Source organism: Peromyscus eremicus, chromosome 7, assembly GCF_949786415.1.
Source record: "Peromyscus eremicus chromosome 7, PerEre_H2_v1, whole genome shotgun sequence".
Taxonomy (NCBI): Eukaryota; Metazoa; Chordata; class Mammalia; order Rodentia; family Cricetidae; genus Peromyscus; species Peromyscus eremicus.
In genome coordinates, this window is record NC_081422.1 from 10,200,180 (window position 1) to 10,223,763 (window position 23,584).

At 42.2% G+C, this 23,584-nt stretch overlaps 1 protein-coding gene across 5 annotated transcripts in view; it reads left to right on the top strand.

Annotated features, from left to right (window-relative positions):
* Positions 1-23,584, top strand: part of Mtmr2 (myotubularin related protein 2) — a 63,675-nt gene that overhangs the window by 10,721 nt on the left and 29,370 nt on the right. For all 5 annotated transcript variants that reach the window (XM_059267309.1, XM_059267307.1, XM_059267310.1 and 2 more), the window contains one exon: positions 22,703-22,808. In XM_059267309.1, the coding sequence (XP_059123292.1) occupies positions 22,703-22,808 (106 nt within the window). The remainder of the gene's footprint in view (positions 1-22,702; positions 22,809-23,584) is intronic.

Consider the following 23,584-nt stretch of genomic DNA (forward strand, 5'->3'; position numbering starts at 1 on the left):
TCTTCTCTTTCCCTTTATTCATTTAAAACTACTTCAGAAAAAATAAAGCAATTCCTCAGTCCTGTCAGAATAGAGAAAAAAATGAAAAAAACAAGCTAGAAGTAATGACTTAATCTGGTATGTAGGGAACCGTGTTCAAAAGTATGGATGCACACCACTGTCGGGTAGGAATCCAGGAATGGTAACTAAGGTGTTAACTTTTCCAGGCTGGGAAGAGGATGGCTATGGTATATGCTTTCTTCGTGCTTTGGCTTAGTGATGTGAAAACAAGCAAACACAACCCAACTCCACTTCATCTTTACCCAAGACTTTGAAGTCTGTGTGGAAGGTTAGCTAATTGGAAGGACAGTGACTTGTGCAGTAATAGTAGTGCTTTTCCTGGGAAAGTACCTGCATAGCCTAATGGTGAATTCACATTTACAAGTAGCATGAGAAGATTATACAGTCAGTCATTTATTAAGACACAGCTGGGGGCTGGAGAGGTGGCTCAGGTCAGGAGCACTTGTTGCTCTTGCAGAAGACTCAGGTTCAGTTGTCACACCTACAAGGCAGTTCTCAGCCATCCATAACTAGTTCCAGGGGATCCAGCACCCTCTTCTGACCTCTGCAGGCACGAGGCATGCAGACACACATGGTGCACAGATGCATAGGAAAGTAACACCAACACACAAATCAATGTAAAAAGAGTCCCAGTGCGCATGCTTTCTGTGCTCGCTGAGCTCAGTGTTGCCCAGATCAGAGCTCTACTGACTAGGCTGACTACCAGTTCAGACTTCAGGTAACGAGTTATAATCCGAAGAAAAACTCAGTTTAGACTCTTTCTCTCCACTAACTGATGTGTAAGGGATTTTTTCTGTAGGCTACTTGTAGTCCACTTAAGTACCAATTTAAGCTGCTCTCTGAATGCAGGTCAGTGATTTTTTAATAAAATAGATTTGGAGGTGTTATTGTAGGACTGCTGTGGCTGCCTGGGTTGGTGCTGGTGCTCAGCCCCTGCCACTGGCCTCACTCTGATTACAGTGCTTTGGTGGTTACCAGTTCTGTTAAACCATACTGTGGAAAAAACACGTATAAATTGGTTGTTCAGATTATGTGGGAATTAACAACAGATTATATGCACTGAATTGATCTGGAAATAAAATGATACCAATGTAACTGTGTGTCCTGGATGACCTGTTCTTACCTGGCATTTTCCAAAGTGCCAACCGGCACCAGCCAGGGCTGTCAGAGCTCAGGTCCACTTAGCTCTCTGAAGACTCATTTCTGTCAGGCATTGTGATAAAACATAGTTTCTGACACCTCTCTTGTCCTGTAGATTGGTTACATTTTTGTTACATTTAAACACGCAGAGCTGGCATAGCATTTAAAAACTGATTTAAAGTGCACATCACTGTGTTCTCGTGAAGTTGTTTTCTGTTTTGGAGACAGATGTTCTGACAGTAAGTTTTTTGTGTTACAAAGCACACTGCAGGCCTTTTATTATTTAAGTAAAATTTTCAACAAAATGACTAACAAGTGCAAGCACATACAATGCTTAGGAAGGACACTACAGTCCATTGTTTGAGCGTTGAGAGCAAAATTTTGCTAGAAAAGCTTTCTCCCAATCAGAGTACAAAACAAATTCTTTAATATTCGTGGGCGACAGCATTAATAACAAGAAAACACTCTGAACGTACCTCTTCTTTTCGTGGGGTACTCAACACATTTAACTGGCAGTGGGAGAAGCTGTTTAAACAAGGCAAGTGGTTCAGATCTTGCTGTAACAATTGGTTAGCTGAGCCTGGGAGTGGAAGGAACATGGCCGATCCTACTCTTGAGACTTGTTTACGAGGCATGTGAGAAGCAGGTGACGTGAGTAACTTTCTGTGCTGTTTGAGTTAAGCATGTGGGATGCTAGTTACATTTCTAGTATCTAATTTTCACTTTACAGGAAGTGTTTTATTGACTTTAGGAATAGTAAGGAGGAATCGGGGGCATGAAAGTTGGAATCTGTTAATGCTTGGATTTTATTTTCTGTTTATTATTGTTGAGTGCTACCAAGTGACGAGTGACAAGGAAGTAGTGATGACTTTAATAACAATCCAGCAAGCCAGTGTGTCAGAGACAGTTCTTTACTGCTGCTTTCATCACAAAACACTGATGGTAGACTTGGCTTTGTGATTGAAGCTTGGGTCAGCCTTTTAAAGTGGACTGAAAGTTGTGCAGAGAGCACTTTCTACTAGTTCAATATTAAACACTACTTTTATTTAGTATCAACATTGTATTGTGTGGATAAAGAAAGAGCTTAGATTAAGTTGATTGAATTTATTTGTCAGGTGGTGAAACCAAGATTCTTGGATGAAAAGCTCATGTTTCACTGGATTCTGTCTGTATTCTGGGTTTTCCTTGTTCCCTTTACATCTTTTATGAACCTTCATTCTCACATTGGGCTATGATAAGATGCTCGGCTGTCAAACCGGCACCTTTGTTAGCCTGCCAGGCTCTAAGACAGCGAACTTACTTTCTCCAGTACGTGAGACACAACAGCGTATGTTGGTTATGTGGCAAAAAACAAAACAAAACAAAACAAAACAAAACAAAAACAAGGAAAAGCGAAGGAAAAGAGATTTAAGAAGTTCCTGCTCCTCAGATGGAGAGGAAGAAGGAGAGAGTAGGAAGGCAGTTAGCTGACCTTGCAGTTGGAGGTGGAGTTCCCCTTTCTGGGAAGCTGAGGTGAGGTATAGGGATGTTTGAGGTGGTGTGTGCACCCTGCTGTCTGCAGACATTATTGTTTTCTTTAGCAGCATTAACAAAGAATGCTCGTAAGTATGGTAATGTTGTCTCAGTACTTTCATAGGTACTCAGAGATACCAGCATTTATTTGTTTAGGAGAGATTTTCTTAATTTGCAGGTTGGCATCCTAATCACTTCTGAAATATGTGTAGTTGGGAGACAGGCTCCCAAGTCAAAGGAACTCCAGGCGAGTAGACGGTTCTTTATGTTATGTTTGATACTATTTTGAAAAGGACAGAGTAATTCCTGTCTGCCGCCTATACCTGGCTTGTGCTACTGTTCACATCAGTACTGCACTTTGTGGTGGTAGAAGTTCTGACAACAAAGGAGAAGGGCACTGGTACCACAGATGAGCAGGTGTGAGCGTGACTGAGTCAGATGACTGGTTCTGGCTGGTTCTTGTGCTGGATGAAGGACTGCCTCTGGCAGAGAGTGGGGGATGGCTGGGGATGGAGACTGAGTGCTCTTGCTGTTCTCTGCCCTCCTTTTCTGTATATTTACGTTCTGTTCTTTCAGAGGTATGTGGGATGGATGCATGGACTCGTTCTTTTCTGAAACCAGAAATTAGCGTTCAGATAATACCAGCTTTATTCTTATGTAGGAATTAAGAAAAATATAATTTGGGATAGAAAGAGAAGAGAATCTTAGATTGGCTTCCATTTTTTAGACTAATCTGAAAATTTAGATAAATGCGTTTGTGGTGGGCATTGAGCCCAGGGGACTTGCTTCTATACCAGGCCAGCACATAACCATTAAGTTACACCTCAGCTGTTTGTGGTCTTCTTATGGGATAATAGTCAGAATCTAATACAGTAGAGTAAAATTGTAGTGCTGTCGTGAGGCTTATTTCTCATAGGAAAAGATGTCTACATGAATAATGTAAAGTGTAATCGATGTCTTGGACAGTGCTGGCTGTATTCTGACTAGCTTTGCCGTAGTGCTTCATTAATTTCTAAGATTTGTGCTCTTTATGCTTCTGTCATGATATAACATGCTTGACTCTCTGAAGAGAGACATTAATGATCTGGGCCATGGGGTGTTGCGATCACTTCTGTTGCAGAGCACAGTTGAGTCTATGTTGTTTTGAATCTTACTGATATTTACATTTATCCAATACCATGGAAGTTGCTAGTTATGGCTTTGAGCTATGTCAGTATATGTGTGTGTGTGTGTGTGTTGTGTATATTATGTGTATATGTGTGTGTGTTCCCACTGAAAAATGTACAGGAATAGAACGTTGTGATTTTAATTCAATTTTAGTTCTTAAATCCCCTTGCTGGCTTGGGCAAAAAGGCCAAAACCAAAAAAGGGTATGAAAAACAAATGATGCTGCAGTTCAGGGAGAGCCTTTGTGTGGGGAGATGTACATTATAATTAGGAGAATGGTGCTAAAGGACAAGGCTCGCGTTTTTTCAGATGTTTACATTTGTGTGTATGTGCATACACTGGGAGAGGGGAGAGTTGGGGACGATTTTCCCTATCAGGAACTGACAGGAAATCCATGAAACCTAGTTTAGCATAGTGACTTCAGTATTTTAACTGTGGCTCTCAGCTCCTGTCAGTCTTGAGTCTTATCCTCTCTCTGGTGGCACTATCTGATTATGGTAACTCTTCTGTTTCCTGTCTTAAGTTTTCTTTATTTTGAGGCAGGATTTTATCCTTCATATATAGGCAGGCTAGAACTTGCTATTTTGCCTCTATTTTCTAAGCCTTTCTAGGCCTGTCCATCCATATCCTGCTAACTCTGGTTCTTGATGTTTGGTTGTGAGCTGAGCCTTTAACAGATGAGCTATCTCTCTAGCCCTAACTCTGTTTCTTCAAGGATCAAATCGTTAGAGTTTCACCCATTTTGACTTTCTGCTTTTATATTTAGCTCCATTGTGGGTCAACTAGGGTTTTCTGATGGTTAGGAAGGGTCCTTTTCTCACCTCCATTAGATAGAACAACAGTTGGCATGGTACTGTTTGTGAGGTAGTGTGCTAAGCTGTTTGTTACATGTGTTATTTCATTTCATCATTACAAGTATATGAATAGCAAGTGGTAAGTACTCAGTGCCTATTAAGTAATTTATCCAATAAATTTAAATACAATTACACCTATGAGTAATGCCAGCTATTATCATAGAGCTAGGCCAGTGTTTATCATCTTTCAAGAAAATTATTACCCTCCTAAAGGAACGTTTTTTGACACATTTCTCTCTGGCCTATTCCCCCTCCCCCATGCTCACATAGTGGATATGATTTTATTTCCTATATTTTGGGATTGAAATAATAAAATTTTCACTGATTGTGTTAGTACATGCTTCTAATGCCAGCACATGAGCAGTGGAGATAGAAGAGTCGGATTCAAGGCTAGCCTGGGCTACATGAGACTTTATCTCAGAAAACAAAATAACATTTAATAATTTTTGTTGTTTTGTTTGGCCCTATTTCAAAGGGCCATTTTATTCACACCTGTGGGGCTCATATTCTCCCATTGGGAATGCAGGTTCTGCACTCTGGGGATCCCATAATGATCAGTATAGATAAGATGTGGAATCCTTAAAGGTTTATACTTAAAAGGATGTGGGAGACAGAAAGTAAACACCTAAGACAAAATGTGATGCTGTGAAAAGGAAGGAAGGAAGGAAGGAAGGAAGGAAGGAAGGAAGCAGGTGGAGGATGGGTTGATAACGGTGCGTTTTAAGTGAGAGAGCCGTATGTGAGCAAAGGTTCTGAAAGGGCCAAAGGGAAAACCAGGAATGTTTGCAGGAAGAGAGTTGTCAGGAGTGGTACCCAAAGGTGCCTGCTGATGAGAGAAGCCTTAAAGATCCTTGGGGCTGAGTGCAGGGGGCCTTAGAGCAAAGAGGAGATGAGGTCAGGACAGCTGCAGGTAGTAAAACAATGCATGAGTCGTTTTAAGGACTTGGACTTAATCCTAGCAGTGACGTGGACGGCTTAGGAAAGTCGAGGAGAGATGATTGACGGTCGGCATTTCCCAAAGACTGCTGTGTTGAGTGAATTGAAGTACAGAGGCAAGGCATCTGTTTCAGGAAATCATTCGGGAGGGAGATGGGACAGTAGCAAAAGAGGTGTGTCACAGTGATTGGAGAATGCATGTGTTTTGAAGGCCAAAGAATTTCTTAAGAAAAAAGTGCAAAATGATTCAAGTTTTTGGTTGGAGGAAGCAGAGGGCTAGTTGCCATTTACTAAGATATGGAAGACTTTGGAGCTGGGGAAAGAAGCATTGAGTTAAGTTTGGGGTCTATGGAGGTACTTAAGTACTTTGTTGGAACCTGAGAATCTATAAAGAGGTCTGGAGTTGACCTGGAAGTTGGGATTCCTTCATGCAGAGGTGGCAGTGTTGAGAGGCCAGATGAGATTATTAAGGAGGGAATATGCATAATCCCAAGGTAAAGGGCTCAAGGCCCTGGTGGTGGTCAGGCACAGTCCACTTGTGTGAGCGGAGGGACCTTTTGAAGAGACAAGAGGGGTGGCTCCCGAATGGGGGAGAGCCGTAAGGGATGGTGTTCTGGAAGGTCTTCTGGTTCCGTCGGGTCTTCCTAGACAAAGAGGCCATCACTGGAATACATGCCGCTAACTGGACTAGGTGATGTCAGGGATATCAGTGCCCTGGACAGGAGCAATTTTGCCCCAGTGAAGTGGGGTTGAGAGAGAAATCTTGCTCTGTAACACCAGGTGGAATGGAGGGATTTTAAAAGGCGTGGGCTAGGAAAGTAGCTGTGATTCAGGCCGAATTCAGGTTGTGGGGCTGAGAAGTTTTCTTTTCTTTGGGTTCATTCACTTATGTGGTTTCAGGCATGGGATAGCAGAGAGTTGGATTTTAAAACTTTGGGGATTAGGACTAGGTGATGCTGGATACAGTTCAATCTAGTTCTCAGAGTCTGAGGCAGGAGGGTTTGAATAGAGGGAAAGCCAGCCTGGGCTGCATATCAAGGCACTGTCTGTCAAAGGGAGGAAGGAAATTGAGACTATTAGAAAGAGTCATGGTGATCCTGGAGCAGCATCTTTGAGAAGTGAGAGTTTAGTCATGATCTCAACAGAGAGGGTTAGTGCATGATGTGCACTTAGGCCATGGGATTGAGTGCCTGGGAACCAGGTCCATTCCCTAGGCCCAGACATAGAGGAGAGGTATAGGAAAGTAAAGAAGTCTTTGTGTGTGTGTGTGTGTGTGTGTGTGTGTGTGTGTGTGTGTGTGTGTGTGTGTGAAGCAGTGTCCTTAGGGGGAAAATCTGGCAATAGGAGGCATAACAGATGAAGAGGCTAGCATTTAGGAAGCGCTATAGTGAATACAGTTTGTGTAAGAAGCATGAACCTGCTATTTCAAGCCCCTGGAGGATGCCCCCCTCCTTCAGTTTCATACTCTGTCAGAGCAGAGTGAGCCAGGTAGAAGAGACCAGCTTTTGTGGTAGATGCATGTATAGCTCATCTACTCATTTGTTACTCTGTCTGTAAGTGCATTCTATGGTTCATGCACTGGCTGAATTGTTGACTAACTGACATATATACCTGGTTTAAAAAGAAACATCTAGAACAAGATTTGACGTAATTTTCCCTACAGTACAAGATAGTATTATTACATGACATAGGCAGTAGCCAGGCAGCCTCAGAGTGAGGAATAAAACTGGAGAAGTTTGCATGGGGCTGGAGATAGAGAGGTGGAAAATTGCTGATTTTAGAAAACCCATCTGTGTTGAGGGGAAACTGGAGGAGGAGAATCCAGAGAAAGATGAGACAGAGCCAGCAAATCTTAATGGCAACAGAAAAAGCATGGCTAGAAAAGACATGTGCCAGGGAGGCACTGACAGGGTCTTAGGTTGAGGTATTCGTGTTGAGTTCTTACTAAGTAACTAGTGTTGTAAATCTGTACATACACGCATATACTTCCTCCCTGTAAAGGAGACTAGAGAGGGCAGGTTGAAGAGCATGGGAGGAAAAACTGACTTTGTGTCTGAAGGATATTGAATGATCTGAGATGGGAAGGAAGAGTAGGTTTGAATGAAAGGAGCTCACGAGGGTGGGGCAGGAAGTTGAATCCGGCCACCCCTCAGCACCTGTTTTCAGTCTCGTCAGCTTAGTGTTGAGTGATTGATGGGACATCTTATTTGTACATCAGTGGATTTTTGTGTTTTATTTGACTACTCTGTAATGTAAGCTATTGCTGTGTTCTTATTTTAAAACTGTTTTGGCTTTTACTAAACTGATTTTCTGTCTCTGATTATTATTTTTTTAACCTTTACTTCTAGTCTGTATACCAGTAGATATATAGTTCTACTTACTAAATACCAAATCTTTTCTCTTCTCCTTGGATCAAAACAATTGTATGGATTTGATTTAGCCACTACCCAGCTTTACTCTCTCCACGGAGCAATAACTTTCTGCTGGTTTAGTGAACAGATCAACTTGAGTAGTTTTGCAAGAACCTCACCTTCAGTGACATCAACATTTTATGTTCTTTCTGCATTCCCCATCTGTTTGACCACTTATTTCTTCTGTATCTCTCCTATGTCATAATATGGACCGTTCTGGTTGTCTGTTAAATAACTCTCTGAGAATTCTTCCAGAATTTTGCTAGCCTGAACCTTTTTCAGTCACATTTAATCCATCCTTCTCTGTGCACCTGTAGCATTTCTTTTTAAAGTTACTCTTAGAGCATTGATTCCAATAAGGTCCATAGTTAAATAGGTACCTGCATCTCTGGTGTCTCTTCCTTGATAGCATGTCTAATACTGTACTCTATGCATCTTTACAGTGGAAAGTCATGAATAAGTCAGCATCGAGTAAATGGATAAGTAACAAATGCATGGAAAGTAAGCTCTGAGTCCCCCAGCCTCCTACTACATATGACAGCACATGTCAGCTCCATCTGAAAAATTCCAAGACTGACTCCATCAGCTCCACACATGACTCAGTTTATCATCCTAGCTGAGGCTCTGAGCCTTAGGTACCTGGTGTAAGCCTGACAAGCCCCAGGTGTTGTCCCTCATGTTGTCAGCAGTGTAGGTGAAAGCTGCTGACAACCAAAAGTTGAGGGCCACTACTGCTGTCTAATGGACTTTTCATAGTGACATTGGAGGGACTGGACTTGAGTATGTTGACCAAAGGTACTGCTGTCAGGGAAGAGCTTGCCACCAGGTTCTTAGTTACTTCCCTTAAAGCATACTGTTTGGAGTAGTCCCATAGGTTGTTTAAGGATTATTTGTCATGTTTTTTCTCTCTTTCTCTCTCCTTCTCTTTCTCCCTCCCTCTCCCTCCCTCCATGAGACAGGGTTTATGTAGCTCTGGCTGTCCAGGAACTCGCTCTGTAGATCAGGCTGGCTTTGAACTCAGAGATCCAATCCTCTTGCCTCTGCCTCCCAAGTGCTGGGGTTAAAGATGTTCACCACCACTGCTTGGCTATTTGTCGTTCTTTTCAGGCTAGCATCTTAAAGGTAGTGTTTGCTCTAGCATCTTAAGGAGCCTTTGCCTGGGAGTGGGGCCCTTGACATATGATACATAAAGGCACACACACAGGACTCCAGAAAGCACAAACCTTGCTTTTTTTTCACCTTCCACCAGTCCCTAAGTTTCTTTTTCATTTTATTCTCTGCGTCTTGTCCTCATCATGGCCTCTAAGAAGTTTGATTTGAATCATCCAGTCTTTTGATCCTTATTCTTTCACTCATGTATTTACCCAACTAGGACTTTGCAAGTATCTGCTTGATACCTGTTGCATGTGAGATTCTAGGACAGAATGGGGTAATTAACATTCTTCTTGACATTCCCCTTCCTTCTTGAAATTTACAGTCTTATGGGATGTAGGGATTTATTAAAACACTTACCAAGCTGTATAGGAGCAAATTAGGATAAGTAGAAACAAAGAAAAGCATGACGTGCCGTGAGCTTGCTCTGTGGGTCCCACATCCACCAGGGTACCTGAGGTGATGTGTAATGAGTTTTTTTTCTGTCCCACCAACCAACTTCCAAATAATGACACAGAGACTTCTTATTATGAAAGCTCGGCCTGTAGCTTAGGTTTGTTTAACTAGCTCTTACAACTTAAATTAACCCATTTATATTAATCTACATTCTATCACATGGCATTACCTCTCTTCCATCTTGCTCCTCCTGTTTCCTCTCTGTGTCTCCTGGTGTCTCTTGCATGCCTAGATTCCTCCTCCTCTTCCTTTCTTTCCCTGGAAATCCTGCCTATACCTCCTGCCTAGCTGTTGGCTGTTCAGCTTTTTACTACACCAGTCACAGCAATACACCTTCACACAGTGTACAAATATCCCACAATATTTTCCCATTTTTGTGTAAATAAAAAGGAAAGGCTTTAACTCTAAATAGTAAAACTATATACATATGTACAATAACAATTATCAAGTAAGGATTACATTCACAATGTTTAGTCCATATGTATTTGGCAAATTTGGAAAAAGTACTGTATCTATCTTAGTGAGTCCAAAGTTTTATAACTAAACCATTTTCTATCATAACTTGTTTAGACTACTTCCTGTTGTCTGGGTTGAGGGCATCTTTAGGGGATTGTAGCTGAAAGTTTTTCTCTGTTTCTCCCACTTGCATCCCCCAAATAAACACACAGAGGCTTATATTAATTATAACTGCATGGCCATGGCTCAAGCCTTTTATCTTAAATTAGCCTATAACTATTAATCTATGCATCGCCACATGTTCCGTGGCTTTACCTGCATCCCATTACATGTTGCTCCGTGGGTGGCTTGCTGGTGTGTGTCGTCGTGTGTCGTGTCCGTCGTGTGTGTCCCCCCCCCTCTTCCTGTCTCTCTCTCTCTCTTAATTTTCGGCCTGCCTCTAAGCTGCCTTGCCATAGGCCAAAGAGCTGTATTTATCAACCAATCAGAGCAACACATATTCACAGTGTACAGAAAGACATTTTCCCCCATCAGGGGATCCTGAGAAATTTGGGATAATGGTCAAGTCCTGGGGGAGCTAGCTATATTAATTTTTGTTTAGTCTCTGTGTGATGGAAAGTGTAGAGCTTATCTGAAGTCTTGGCTGGATAGCTATGAGGCTGGATCATCTCAGCTAGCAGCTTTGAAGCTGTTCTGGATGCAGAATTTTGAGGAAACTGCAACAGAGGCACTCTTGAGAGGCTGGATCACCTGGGCTACTTGTCTTTATTTGGTGTGTGGTTCTTTGGTTCTTTTTTTTTTTTTTTTTTTTTTTTTTTTTGAACACAGACTTTTAAATGTAACAAATATCTACATCAACACAGTATGGAATGTGTGGTGTGCACAAATCAGCTAAAGGTGATTTTTTTGTTGTTGTTGTTCTATTTTTGAACAAGTAAAAGGCATCTGTTAACTTTATAAGTCTGTTTGGATTGTAAAACCAAACCTTCATCCATGCCATGTGAAAGGATGGCATGAAATAAGTCATGAAGCTTATTCTGTAGCCATCAAGATTTATCATGTCTTATCTGTCTCAGAGCTGTTCCCATGTCAAGGTATCAACTTATACATCATCTGTTTTGTAGTCTTGGCTTTTCCCTTCATGTCTGTAGCTGAGATCCTCAGGAGATCTCCTTCTGTCAAATCTGATCTCGACTAACTTTGTAGGAATCCATAGCTTTTTGTTTCCTGTGGAAACAACCTCTCCCCCAGTGCAACACATTGTCTGACTTCCAATTTGAAGTCAAGACATCTCTAAAGTATATAGGCTGATTTAATTCATGAGCCCCTTCCAATCCAGTGTCTCTCAGCAGCTGCTGCTCTCTGTTCATTAGCATTCAAAAAATTCGAAGTCAACAAAGCACTATACAGGATCCAGATGCCCTGAGTATTTCCCATCTTTACATGGCTTTTTTATATTACTTTACTCTCTCTTTAAAGACTTTATTATTTTTAAAGTATTTATTTTTCTATGCCTGTTTATACCCATTTTTTCTTTCTTTAACATCTAAGTACATTTTTAAGCATACTGTACCTGTTCAGTATGCTTTCTTGGCCTGGACCTTACTTTCTGCATATCTGCAGTGTTCTTTTATCACATTAGCCAAACCTTAAACTACTAAGTGGCACCACTGCATGGCTCTGGTATCTGGCCCTGTCCCTTTCAGTTCCCTGAGAACCTAACCTCATGCCTGCAGTACCAGCTACCCGCGGGAGCTGTGTTTACCACCCCAGCTCTGGGAATTTATTGTGTCTGTCTGAAGCAGGAGTTTGTGCCCAGTGCTGGCCTGCTCATGTACTCTGCTGCACAGCAGGGCCTCTTAACAGAGCTGAGCATCTTGTATACCAAGCCTATGCAGTCACTAGGAAGCTGCTTTTGACTCCATGTTCCGAACTCTTTTTTTTTTTTTAAGCTTTTTTAGGCCTTAAGTGAATATATGTGACCCCACTTTGGGTGTGATATGTAGCGAATCCTTTTGTGTCCTGCCAGCCAGCCCCCAAATAATGACACGGAGACTTCTTATTAATTATGAAAACTTGGCCTATAGCTCTCTTGTTTTTTTTTTTTTAAAGATTTATTTATTTATTTATTTATTTATTTATTTATTTATTTATTTATTTATTTATTTATGTGTATGAGTGTTCTGTCTTCCTGCACATCTTCATGACAGAAGAGGGCATCAGATCCCATTGTAAATGGTTCTGAGCCACCATGTGGTTGCTGGGAATTGAACTCAGGACCTCTGGAAGAGCAACTAGTGCTCTTAACCACTGAGCCATCTCTCCAGCGAGTGTTCTGTCTTCCTGCACATCTTCATGACAGAAGAGGGCATCAGATCCCATTGTAAATGGTTCTGAGCCACCATGTGGTTGCTGGGAATTGAACTCAGGACCTCTGGAAGAGCAACTAGTGCTCTTAACCACTGAGCCATCTCTCCAGCCCGCCCTATAGCTCTTATAACTTAAATTAACCTATTTTTATTAATCTATGTTCTAGCACATGGCATTACCTCTCTTTCATCATGTACCTCCTCTTTCCTCTCCATGTCTCCTGGCATCTCCCACCTGCCTAGATTCTTCCTCTCCCTAGAAATCCCACCTATACCTCCTGTCTAGCTGTTGGCTGTTCAGCTTTTTATTACACCAGTCACAGCAATACAGCTTCACACAGTGTATAAACATCCCACAATGAAGAAGGTGCCTGGGGGAACCATGCTGCCTGAAGTCTGGTTCATTTAAGGGTCATAGGGAAGGCTTGTTTGTTGGACACAGGGAGATGGACACCCACTGGGAAGCTGGAGAAGTCTGAGATCAATTAGGTCATGCATTGAGGAATCTGTGGTAAGATTGGAGGGCTTTGTTGCTGCTTTTTGCTGTTTTGGGGATAAGAGATCACTGTGTTGCCCAGATTGGCCTCAGGACTGTGATAATCCTGCTTCAGCTTCCCAAGTCCCAAGATTAGCTCCACAACTGCCTCATAAAAGGATTTAAGCCAGAGAATGATATGGTTTGTTTCTACCTTTTTGCTGTTATGAATAATGATGCTATACACATTTATGTATATGTTTGTATCTGTTCATGTGTCTTGTGAGGCCATATTTTCATTTATTTTAGGTCTATATTTAGGAATGGAGTTTCTAGGTGATGGTGTGTCTAAGTTTCATTTCTGTTGCTGTGATAACATACCCTGCCCAAAAGCAACTTAGGGAGGAAAGGTTTATTTGACTTACAATTCCAGGTTGCAGTTCATTATTGAGGGTAAGTCAAGGAGAAACTGAAGAACAGCTGGTCACATCATGTCCTCAGTTAAGATAGAAACGAATGCACCCAAGCTGTCTGAAGAACTTCTTCACTCTTACACAATTCAGGACCCAGCCTAGGGAATGGTACTGCCTCCATCAGTTAACAGTTAAGACATCCCTCCATAGACATGTTCATAGGCTAGCCTAATCTAGACAGTTCCTCAACTGAGCCTCTCTGCTCAAGTGATTCTAAATTGTGGCTACTTGACAGAACTAACCATCATGTAGAGTTAGTCTCATTTGTCCATCAAAAGTAGCTGCTCCATTTTGCCTTCCATTCAGGAGTGTTTGAGTTGTAGTTTCTCTACATCTTGCCAATTTATAATGTCCTGTTGGACAAACAGAAAATAGACATGTAATTTGCAGTAGTCTAAGGATGGGGTGTTGAATTAAGACTAAGAACATTTCACTGAAGTATATGTCCAGATAATATGGAAATGGATCTACAGGACTTTAGAGTGATTAGATGAAGTTGGTGTTCTAGCTGGTTTACATCTGCTTGGCACAGGCTGGGAGTCATTGGGAAGAGGGGAACTCATTTTGGGAAAATGTCCCTACTAGATTTGCCTGTGCGTAAGACTATGGGGCATTTTCTTGAGTGATAATAGATATGGGAGGGTCTAACTCACTGTGGGTGGTGCCATTCCTGGGCAAGTGGTCCTAGGTTCTGTAAGAAAGCAGGCTGAACAAGCCATGGGAAGCAAGCCAGTAAGCAGCACTCCTCCATGGTCTCTGCATCAGCTCCTGCCTCCAGTTTCTTGTTTTGAATTCCTATCCTGACTTCCCTCAGTGATAGAATGTGACCTGAAAGTTGTAAAATGAAATGAACTCTTTCCAACTCAAGTTTGTTTTGCTCATGGTGTTTTATAACAGCACTAGAAACCCTAACTTGAGCTGGGCAGTGGTGGTGCATGCCTTTAATCCCAACACTTGGGAGGCAGAGCCAGGCGGATCTCTGTGAGTTCGAGGCCAGCCTAGGCTACAGAGTGAGTTCCAGGAAAGGTGCAAAGCTACACAGAGAAACCCTGTCTCAGGAAAAAAAAAAAAAAAAGAACAGAAAGAAACCCTAACTTGTAGAACAGTTGTAAAACAGAAATGGAGACAAGATAGTCATGGGAAATAGACTTGTTTCTGGGTGCTGCCGTGGTTCTAGCTGAGTCTTAAGTGGACTCACCTTCAAGATATCTTTCATTGACAGCTAAGCTTTAGGAAGCCTGTGAAAGTGTAGTATATATCGTGAGCTAACCGATTGCCTCACAGGAGCTGTAAGCCTGTGAAAGTGTAAAGTTAGGGGTTAACATAGCAGCTGCAAGATACAAGAGGACATTGAGGGTTTGCAAAGACAAAATAGAAAATTTGATGCTCTTGAGTTCAGGTTGGATAGGAAGGGGAAGTGAAGCAGGCAAGGGAGAGCAATGGATCAGGAAAAATGGAAGGGTTGAGGGAGTTGGGTCTGTATGGGCTGAAGACTAGCTAAAAAGCAAGTAAGAAAGCAAGACTGTTGGAAATGAAAAGCATTTGTGGTGAGAAATTGAGTCCCTCAGGTTAAAGATTATAGAGGCAGAGTTGTTCTAGAACCAATAAGGTTCACGTTGATAACCTGGGAATGTGGATGGGCATATATCCTGATGGATAGTAAAATTGCCACAAAAGGAATAGAAAGAAATAGGAAAGAGCCAGGTGACCAGGAAAAGCCCTTTGTGTGTGAGGTGTGATTAATTAACAAGGAAGGATTACATGTTGTATAAAATGTCATTTATCTCATAAGTCTTTTATATGTGAAGATGGGAAAGTACACTACTATAGAAACATGGGAACTGAGCTAGAAGAATGATGGGTTTCTTTGGCCTTTATTAGATGTGAAGGAAAAAAAAAAGCTGCTCTGATTCAAGGGGCTGGGGGCAGGGGAAGTAGATTCCTGGGAGGTGTCAGCTAAGGTAGAGTCGAGGCTTTGAGAATTCTGCTATGTATGCCAGGGGTGTGTTCTCTGTGGGGTAAAGATTCCAGCATAAATATTGAGGAGAACGTCCTAGACAGAGAAGGTGGGTGGAAGAAATGGAGTAATATGGTAACAAACACATGTAACTAAGAGATGACCAGAAACAGAAGCCCAGCCTAGCAAGAGTAACAGGGATGTGGGGGTTGACTCATGAAGTGTGTGTGCCTAGGAAACCTGAGGACCATTGTGGCATTGGTTGATGAATGATGTTAGCAGACTGCACAGTTTGCCCTGAGATCTAGTGCCTTGCCAGTTACACGGTTCTTATTTTCTGGCAGTTTATAATTTACAGGGGAGGTGGCCGTGTAGCTCAGGCTCTCCAGTTATGAGGAAAGTGGTTAAGTGAAGTTAAAGACTGTGGAAAAAAACGGAGAGTTCAGTTCCAGATGGAAGGCTGGGAACTTCTTGGAAAACCTAGATTTTTCCCTGAGTCTGATAGGAAAGGTAGCATGTTAATAAATGGACTGAGCTAAAGAAATAGCCTGTGGGATGGCATGAGGTTTGGGCTTATGGAACAATTGGTAAAACAGATCTTGACATGAAGATGAATTATGGAGAAATGGGAGGAAAAAAAATTGGAAATTAAATGTGTTGTATTAGTAGCCATGGTGACCAGAGCATGCATACACTAATATGTGAGAAAGAAAAAAAGGTCCTGAAGCAGAGCTGTGCTTCTGTGCTGTGGCCCCTTAGTCTGAGAAGACACCCCCCCCACCACACACACACACACAAACACACGCACGCACGCACGCGCACACATACTGGCAGCACTGGATATGGATAGCAGCTTTTGGCAGCCCTGCCAGTGTGTTCCTGGTGTAATCACAGGAAGAGTGTTGTGACACATCCACACCCTTGTGCCCCCCAGTTTCATTTTGTCTGAGAAGAGAACTTAAAGACTGGCCAGCTCGTTCTTGCCTGAAAGCCCAGATTTTAAAATCTGAGACTGCAAACTGTTCGTTGATTTCTCTTATTTATTTTTCTCTTTGCTTCTAACAGTTATTTGGTTCCTTGGTGCTATGTGCTGCATTGTTCTGTCAATATTAGAAATATAATTTTTAATTGTATTTTAATTGCTTTTAAGAGTTATTATCCCTATCCTTGCAGAAGGTTGTGAGGTAGTCCTATATGTATTTGAACTTTCTCAAATAGACTTTGAGGTTGCTGCATTAGTTTTATTTAATTGTATAGAACAGAAAACCCTATTGCAGTAATTTTAGAAACTGAGGTTTATTCTATGTGACATGAATTCCTGGGCTATGGGATGGCTGCAGCTGTTCAGCTGTTTTGTGAGGCCCTAAGGACCCCCCACCCTCTGTCCTGGTAGACTTTTTGTAGTTCCCCTATTTACAGAATGACTGCTGTACTTCCAAGACTGATATTTTCACTTCAGGCAAGAGAAAGGGAAGAACTATCTTGCACATATTCCATACTCCCTTTTAGTAAGAAAAGATCTCCATTGCCATTAGCAGACTTCCCATCTATTCTCTACTCTCAGGGACCCGAGTTGTCTCTTGTGGTCTTTCTAGCCACAAGGGAGCTAAATGGAGTCTGTCTTCTCAGGCTCAGCACAGGATGTGATGGGAGAGAAAAGGGACTCTTCCATGGAGTAGTAAAAATGAATATCAGTTACACAATGGTCTTAAGCTTTATTTCACCTGCCAAGGAAAACAGTGTTAAATTAATCAGAAGCTAGCTGCAAACAAGAGGGACATTTTCAGCCCATCAGTTTTTCTTTTCTTATGTTATAGAACTAGATAATACAAAATAACAGGTATTTTGTTTGTTTATGCAGTGATTTAATATTTTGTTTGTTTGCTATGTAGTTATTGTTATAGACAGGCTTTAGATAGACTTGTTTATTTTAAAGCTAAAATAATTAATAAATATTGTCACAGTTCTAAGATAGGAAGCATTTCCAGAAAATATAATGAAATAAATTTAGACTTTTTAATTAATTAATTAATTAATTATATTTTGGTTTTTTGAGACAGGGTTTCTCTGTAGCTTTGTGCCTTTCCTAGAACTCACTTGGTAGCCCAGGCTGGCCTCGAACTCACAGAGATCCGCCTGGCTCTGCCTCTCGAGTGCTGGGATTAAAGGCGTGAGCCACCACCACCCAGCTTAGACTTTTTATATAAGAAAACTTTTAATATATTTGAGAATGAGACTTTAAAAAATGCATGTTTTTTATTTGTTGTTTGTTTGTTTTTAAGCTGTGCATGGTGGTTCACACCTGTAATCCTAGCACTTGGAAGGCTGATGGCAGGAGGATTACAAATTGGATGCCAGTCTGGGCTAAATAGTGAGACTAATTTAAAAGTGTGTGTGTGTGTGTGTGTGTGTGTGTGTGTGTGTGTATGTACTAACATATCTATATATATATATATATATATCATGTCTACATTTTAAGCTTTAATGCAGTGTCTTTTCATTGTTGTCCTTTTTGAATATTTTCCATATGAATATTTTATACTGATTTAGATTTTCTAGTAATAAAAATAAGAACATAATTTTTACCCTTGAGAGACTTAAAGTGTGTGTGGCCCTGAATTACATATTTGATATCAGTAAATAATAAAAAGTGTAATGTGATCAAGTATCAAAAGTTGTATAAGAATTTAAGAAAGTAAGGTAACTATTGAGTGTGATTACTTCCATAGTAGTCCATGACAGTCTCCGTGAGAGTATGGAGTCAAATGTGATAGGAGGCCTCCAAGGTACAAAGGTAGGCCTATCTGCACACCCAGCCCTGTTGAACCATGCCTAGTTTCTTGGATGTTTTATGTGTTTTGATGGTGCCATACCTTCATAGTAATTTTTTTATTCATGAAAATTTATTGCATAACTCTTTATTTTTAAATGTCCCATTTTTAAAAAAAATTATAATACTGTGTCATTCATGTCAAATACTATTATATGATGCATTGTATGTTATAGGTCCCCCTCACACTCAAAAATTCTAAGGCCCCTCCTACACTTCTCTGCAGAAGTAAAGACTCCTCAAATAGCACGTGAATACATTTTTTAAAAGAAAATCAGTGTAACAGCATTTTAAGATCACTGCACTAACCAGCCTTAAAACCAGGGCAGACTCTGAATTGAATGCTGGCTTTTATAAGTTTATCAATAACACTTTGTGGTCTTAGAGCATGCTCACAAATCAGCTCCTGAAACAAAAAACCATCTGTAATCACCACTCTAGTGTTTACTGAACCATCAGGTTTATGTCAATGGCAACATAACTTTTCAGTAAAAAACTATGTTGCTGTTCCCCCTCCCCTGAAATCAAGCAATATTCTTGTCCAAAACCTACTCACTAATGTAGAATATTAACCAACCCACTAGTGAGACACTAAAAAGAAAAATTCACAAACATAATCTTTAAGTCTTAGTTCTTTTGTGTTAACATAAACTGTGTTTGGAGTACCAGTTAAACATCATGTCTCTATGTACTATGGTCAGAAAGTGTTCTTTGCAGTAATTTTTGTTTGGCTTTTATGAACCTGGTAAAGCCATTGAGGGCTTGTACTTAACTAAACTATTTTTAGAAAGGGCTGGAGTACAGCACAGCCTGGCATGCACAAGATCTGGTTCAGTCCTTGATGTTCTATAAAAAAGCTCCCATCATGTGCCATTGCCTAAGTTCTCCCTGAATTTTCTAATGTGTGTTTATGGGGAGGCTGTTATCACATGACCCATTTATTCACTTGTGTGTTGTGTCACAAGCTTGTGGACCACAAGCACATCCCAACTGCCTGAACACTTCTCAGGGGAAGGAGAGAGAAGGCACGGAGTCAATGACTCAGACACCAGGAGTCAGATGAGAAGCAAAAGGCAAACTCGTTTATTGCGGATATGGGGCCAGCTTAATACCCCCTCCCTGCCCCCCATTGGCTGTCAGCCATTTCCTTGGCTGTGTTAGCTTTTTCTCATTGGCCCTGCCAGCCCAGCTGGCTCATTTTCTCCCCACATATCCACTTTTTTATTTATTTCTTTGGCAGTTTAGTGGGAGTCGAGGTTTGCTGTGGGATGTTGTTCTATATGCTGTGAATATGTGTTGCTTTTTAAATAAAATGCTGATTGGCCAGTAGCCAGGCAGGAAGTATAGGTAGGCAATCAGACAAGGAGAATTCTGGGAAGAGGAAAGACAGAGTCAGGAGTCTCTAGCCAGACACAGAGGAAGCAAGATTACAAAGCAGAACTGAGAAAAGGTACCAAGCCACGTGGCTAAACATATATAAGAATTATGGGTTAATTTAAGTGTAAGAGCTAGTCAGTAATAAGCCTGAGCTAATGGCAAAGCAGTTATAATTAAGATAAGCCTCTGTGTGTTTACTTGGGGGATGCGAATGGGAGAGATTTGTATCCACCGCGGGCAAGGTAGGACACTGGAAAACTTCTGACTGTAGAGGTTCCGTGCTCCTGCCTTGTTGTCCCAGCCTCAGAGAGCATCCAGCATATTGGATTGTGCCTGTTGTAGGTTGGCCAGCTGAACAGGTCCTTACCCATCATTGACTACCAGCCCTCAAGGGATTGGTTAAAAGACAGTCTTATTGATATCCATAAGCCAGGCCTATACGACTTCATAAGATATTCCAGAATGTCCTCTCCCCATAGGTTACAAGGAACATTGGCTATGATTGGGGAAAAGGAGCCCTGATTGCCATCCAGGTCCTTCCAGTGGGCAGGGTGCCCTGTAGCTTGGGTATTTTGTTGGCCTCCCATGCTGCTGATGGCAGGGCCAGGTTGGCACTTCCAGTGAGGAAACCAAAGAACCTGTCTCTGTAAGGATGGTGACATCTGCATCCATGTCCAACAGCCCTTTAACAGTGAGCCATCAAGGTACACAGTTATCATGGGTGATTGCAGGAAAACAGGCAGAATACAAAATACCTTAGGGTAGGACCATTACTTTTTACTGGCAGGGCTGAGGGTTGTACTTTGGGAGTTTAAAGGAGCCATATTGTCTGAAGGCTGTGAGCGTCAGTCCTTGGCCTAATGGAAGCCCTAATAACAAACCTTGTTATGCTTGGGACAGCGTGACTTAGGACATGAACTAGGGCAGTCCTGCTGCAAGTGGTCAAATTTATCACAGCCCCAACAAGTATGGTGTGCTGGACTGGCAGGAGCCTGGTGATCCAAGGACTGTGGTCAGTCAGATAAGAGGGCATCAAGAGAGGCTGTCAGGGCAATGATGGGGCCAGCTCTGGGGTCGAGGTCCCTAGGGCCAAGACTCATTTATGAATTTCCTCATTGAGTACTGTTGCAGCTACTGCATTATGCTTTGGGGCATTAAGCCTCTCCTATGTCAATTGCTTAATTAAATCTCTCGGGTAGGGCCTTAGTTACTTGAGTGAGGAAGTCTGTGAAAGACTCCCTGGGTTGTTGGACAAGATTATGAAAGTAAGTAGAGGGGTCACGAGGGGTGCATGCCTTAAGGTCCTTAAAGGCCAAATCAAGAGACCTGTTGGAAGTAGGCATATTGGCCAATGGTAGATTGTGAGAAAGGATCAATCTGTTGACCTCTCCCAGTGAACATGTCTAGGATGATGTTAAGCCCATACTGTAAGTTGAGGTGGCCTGGGCCTCCACCTGGTCATCATATGCAGATCGCCAAATGAGAAGAACAGTGGGTTCTAAGCCTTGAAGGTGGTACTAATCTTGTGGGTTTGTAATTGCATAGCCCACTGTCTAAGGACTTGTTCAAAATAGGGGGAGTCTGGACCAGACTCACTGACTGCCTTGCAGATGAGCGAAAGGTCAGTCACGGGGTAGGCACTCATGGCTAATTAGCCGCATTTGGTCCCAGATTAACAGGATAAACCTCTGGCCAGTGCCTACATAGCCAGGGAGGGTGGGAGCGGATGTTTGAGGAGTCGGGGTGGGGGTAGATGGAGGGACCAAATAGGGCAAACCAGAGGGTGGAAGCCAGAAGGGGAGGGGGGCAGATGGAGAAACTTGAGGTGGTTTGGGTGGGGCTGCTGGACACAACTGGCTCGTTTCCTAGTCATTCAAAGATGGAGGGGCCCCCTCAAGAGGCAGTGGGGAGATCAGATTGTTCATCTTCTAAGACAGTAGAAAACAATAGCAGAAAATGTGTCAGGCCCAAATGTTTTGTGCTTAGTGGGGGACTCCCATGGTTTTTTAGGCCACGGCTGTATGCCCATACATGTCTTTGGGCAGGGAGCAGCAGTCCAGAGCCGTTCCTGGGTTCCACCAGAAAGGGGACATCCAGAGGAACAGCAGTAAAGGGCAAAAATCAGAACCCAAAAAAGGATTGCAGCATCCAAAAAATAGACCAACACAGGATCAATGCCCGTGCCACATTGGGCACCAGATGTTACAGCCGAACTGCCTGAACAGGAGAACAGGTAGGGGAGGGACAGAGAAGGCATAGAGTCAGCAATGCAGACACCAGGAGTTAGGTGAGAAGCAAAAGGCAGGCTCCTGTATAGCAGTTACGGGGTGAGCCTAAATACCCGCCCTGGCACCGTTGGCTGTTGGCCATTTCATCAGCTGTATTGCCTTTTTCTCATTGGCCCCATCCATCTGAAATTCGTAGGTCACTGAGTGCAGCAGCAGACTCCAGGTTGGCTTAAGGGAGGATGCTATTTTGCAAGCTTATGTGCACTGCCAAGGTGGCCTTGGCCCTGCCAGCCTGGCTGGCTCCTTTTCTCCCCAAGGGGACTGCCAAATTTACCTTTGAATCACTGTGCCTGATGTAGAAGTTTAACATATTGGAATGTTCTTTTAAAATTTTTTTACATTGATTTATTTTGTGTGTTTATTTGGGTGCTCATGTGCAATGGCACGTCTGTGGACATTAAAGAACAATTTGTGGGGAGTTGGGATTGAACTCACATCATCAGGCTCTGAGGCAAGCACCTCTACTTGTTGAGCCATCTTACCAGCCCCACCTCCATGGATTTTCTTTAGATGAATAAATAAATATTTATTTATGGATGGATGAGTGGATAAACGGAAGGAATTCATACAAATCATGAGTACTGGGAAAGTCTATTCAGACTTGAGTGTCAAGAATATGTTAACTGTTATAGAACAGAGTCTGTAATTTTCCTGTCTTTAGGAGCCATTGAAGAGGCACCCAGGACCTGCTGACATGCAGGTAGCAGTAAACGCTGGTGTATAAAGCAAACATCTAAAATTGGTCCACAAAGCCCTGTTTTCCAAAACACTGTGTCTTTATCTTTGTAGTGCCTCCACTTCTCAGTCAGAGAACTCGGTGCACACGAAATCAGCGTCTGCCGTGTCTTCAGATTCCATTTCAACTTCTGCAGACAACTTTTCTCCCGATTTGAGGGTATGTATGCTGCATGAATATACTGAGGGGATCATACTGTTCAGTGTCTGGCCAGCACTCTCAGCAGAACCTTTAGTAATTAAGTAGGTAATAGCAGAGAATTCTCAAAGACCTCAGTTGTTATAAGTTGTTCCAGACCAGGCCAGCAAGTTTGAATGTTTACTTACTATTTTTTGTTTGTTTGTTTGTTTTTTCCAGACAGGGTTTCTCTGTGTAGCTTTGTGCCTTTCCTGGATCTCGCTCTCTAGACCGGGCTGGCCTCGAACTCACAGAGATCCACCTGGCTCTGCTGGGATTAAAGGTGTGCGCCACCACCGCCCAGCTCAGAGTTTCTTTTTAAACAGTAGACATTCATTTTCGTAGTTCTGGAAGATGGGAAGTCTAGGTTCAACGATAAAGACCACTGTCTGCAAGCATATTCTGTGCAGTGTTCTGTGTTGTCCAGGATGATCAAAGAAAGAGGGTCACTCCAGGATGTAGTTCAGGCTCTCTGGCAGCAGGGAGGAACAGTTTCTATGAGCTGAACCCTGAACAGCCATGCAAAGGGGGCTTCATTGATAGTCACAAAGAAGTTGTTATTTGGGTAAAACAAGTTTCTTATACCAAAGCCCCTGACCTTATCTATGTGTTTCGTGAAGGAAAACATCACACCCCTGCAACTTTACTTCTTATTGTGCACTGTTTGCAGTACCCAATAATGCAAGACGCTCCAGTGTGCCAGGAGTGTCTGTGACTAAAGTCATGCAGTGGCTGCTTTAGCTCCTTCAGAAAAATAA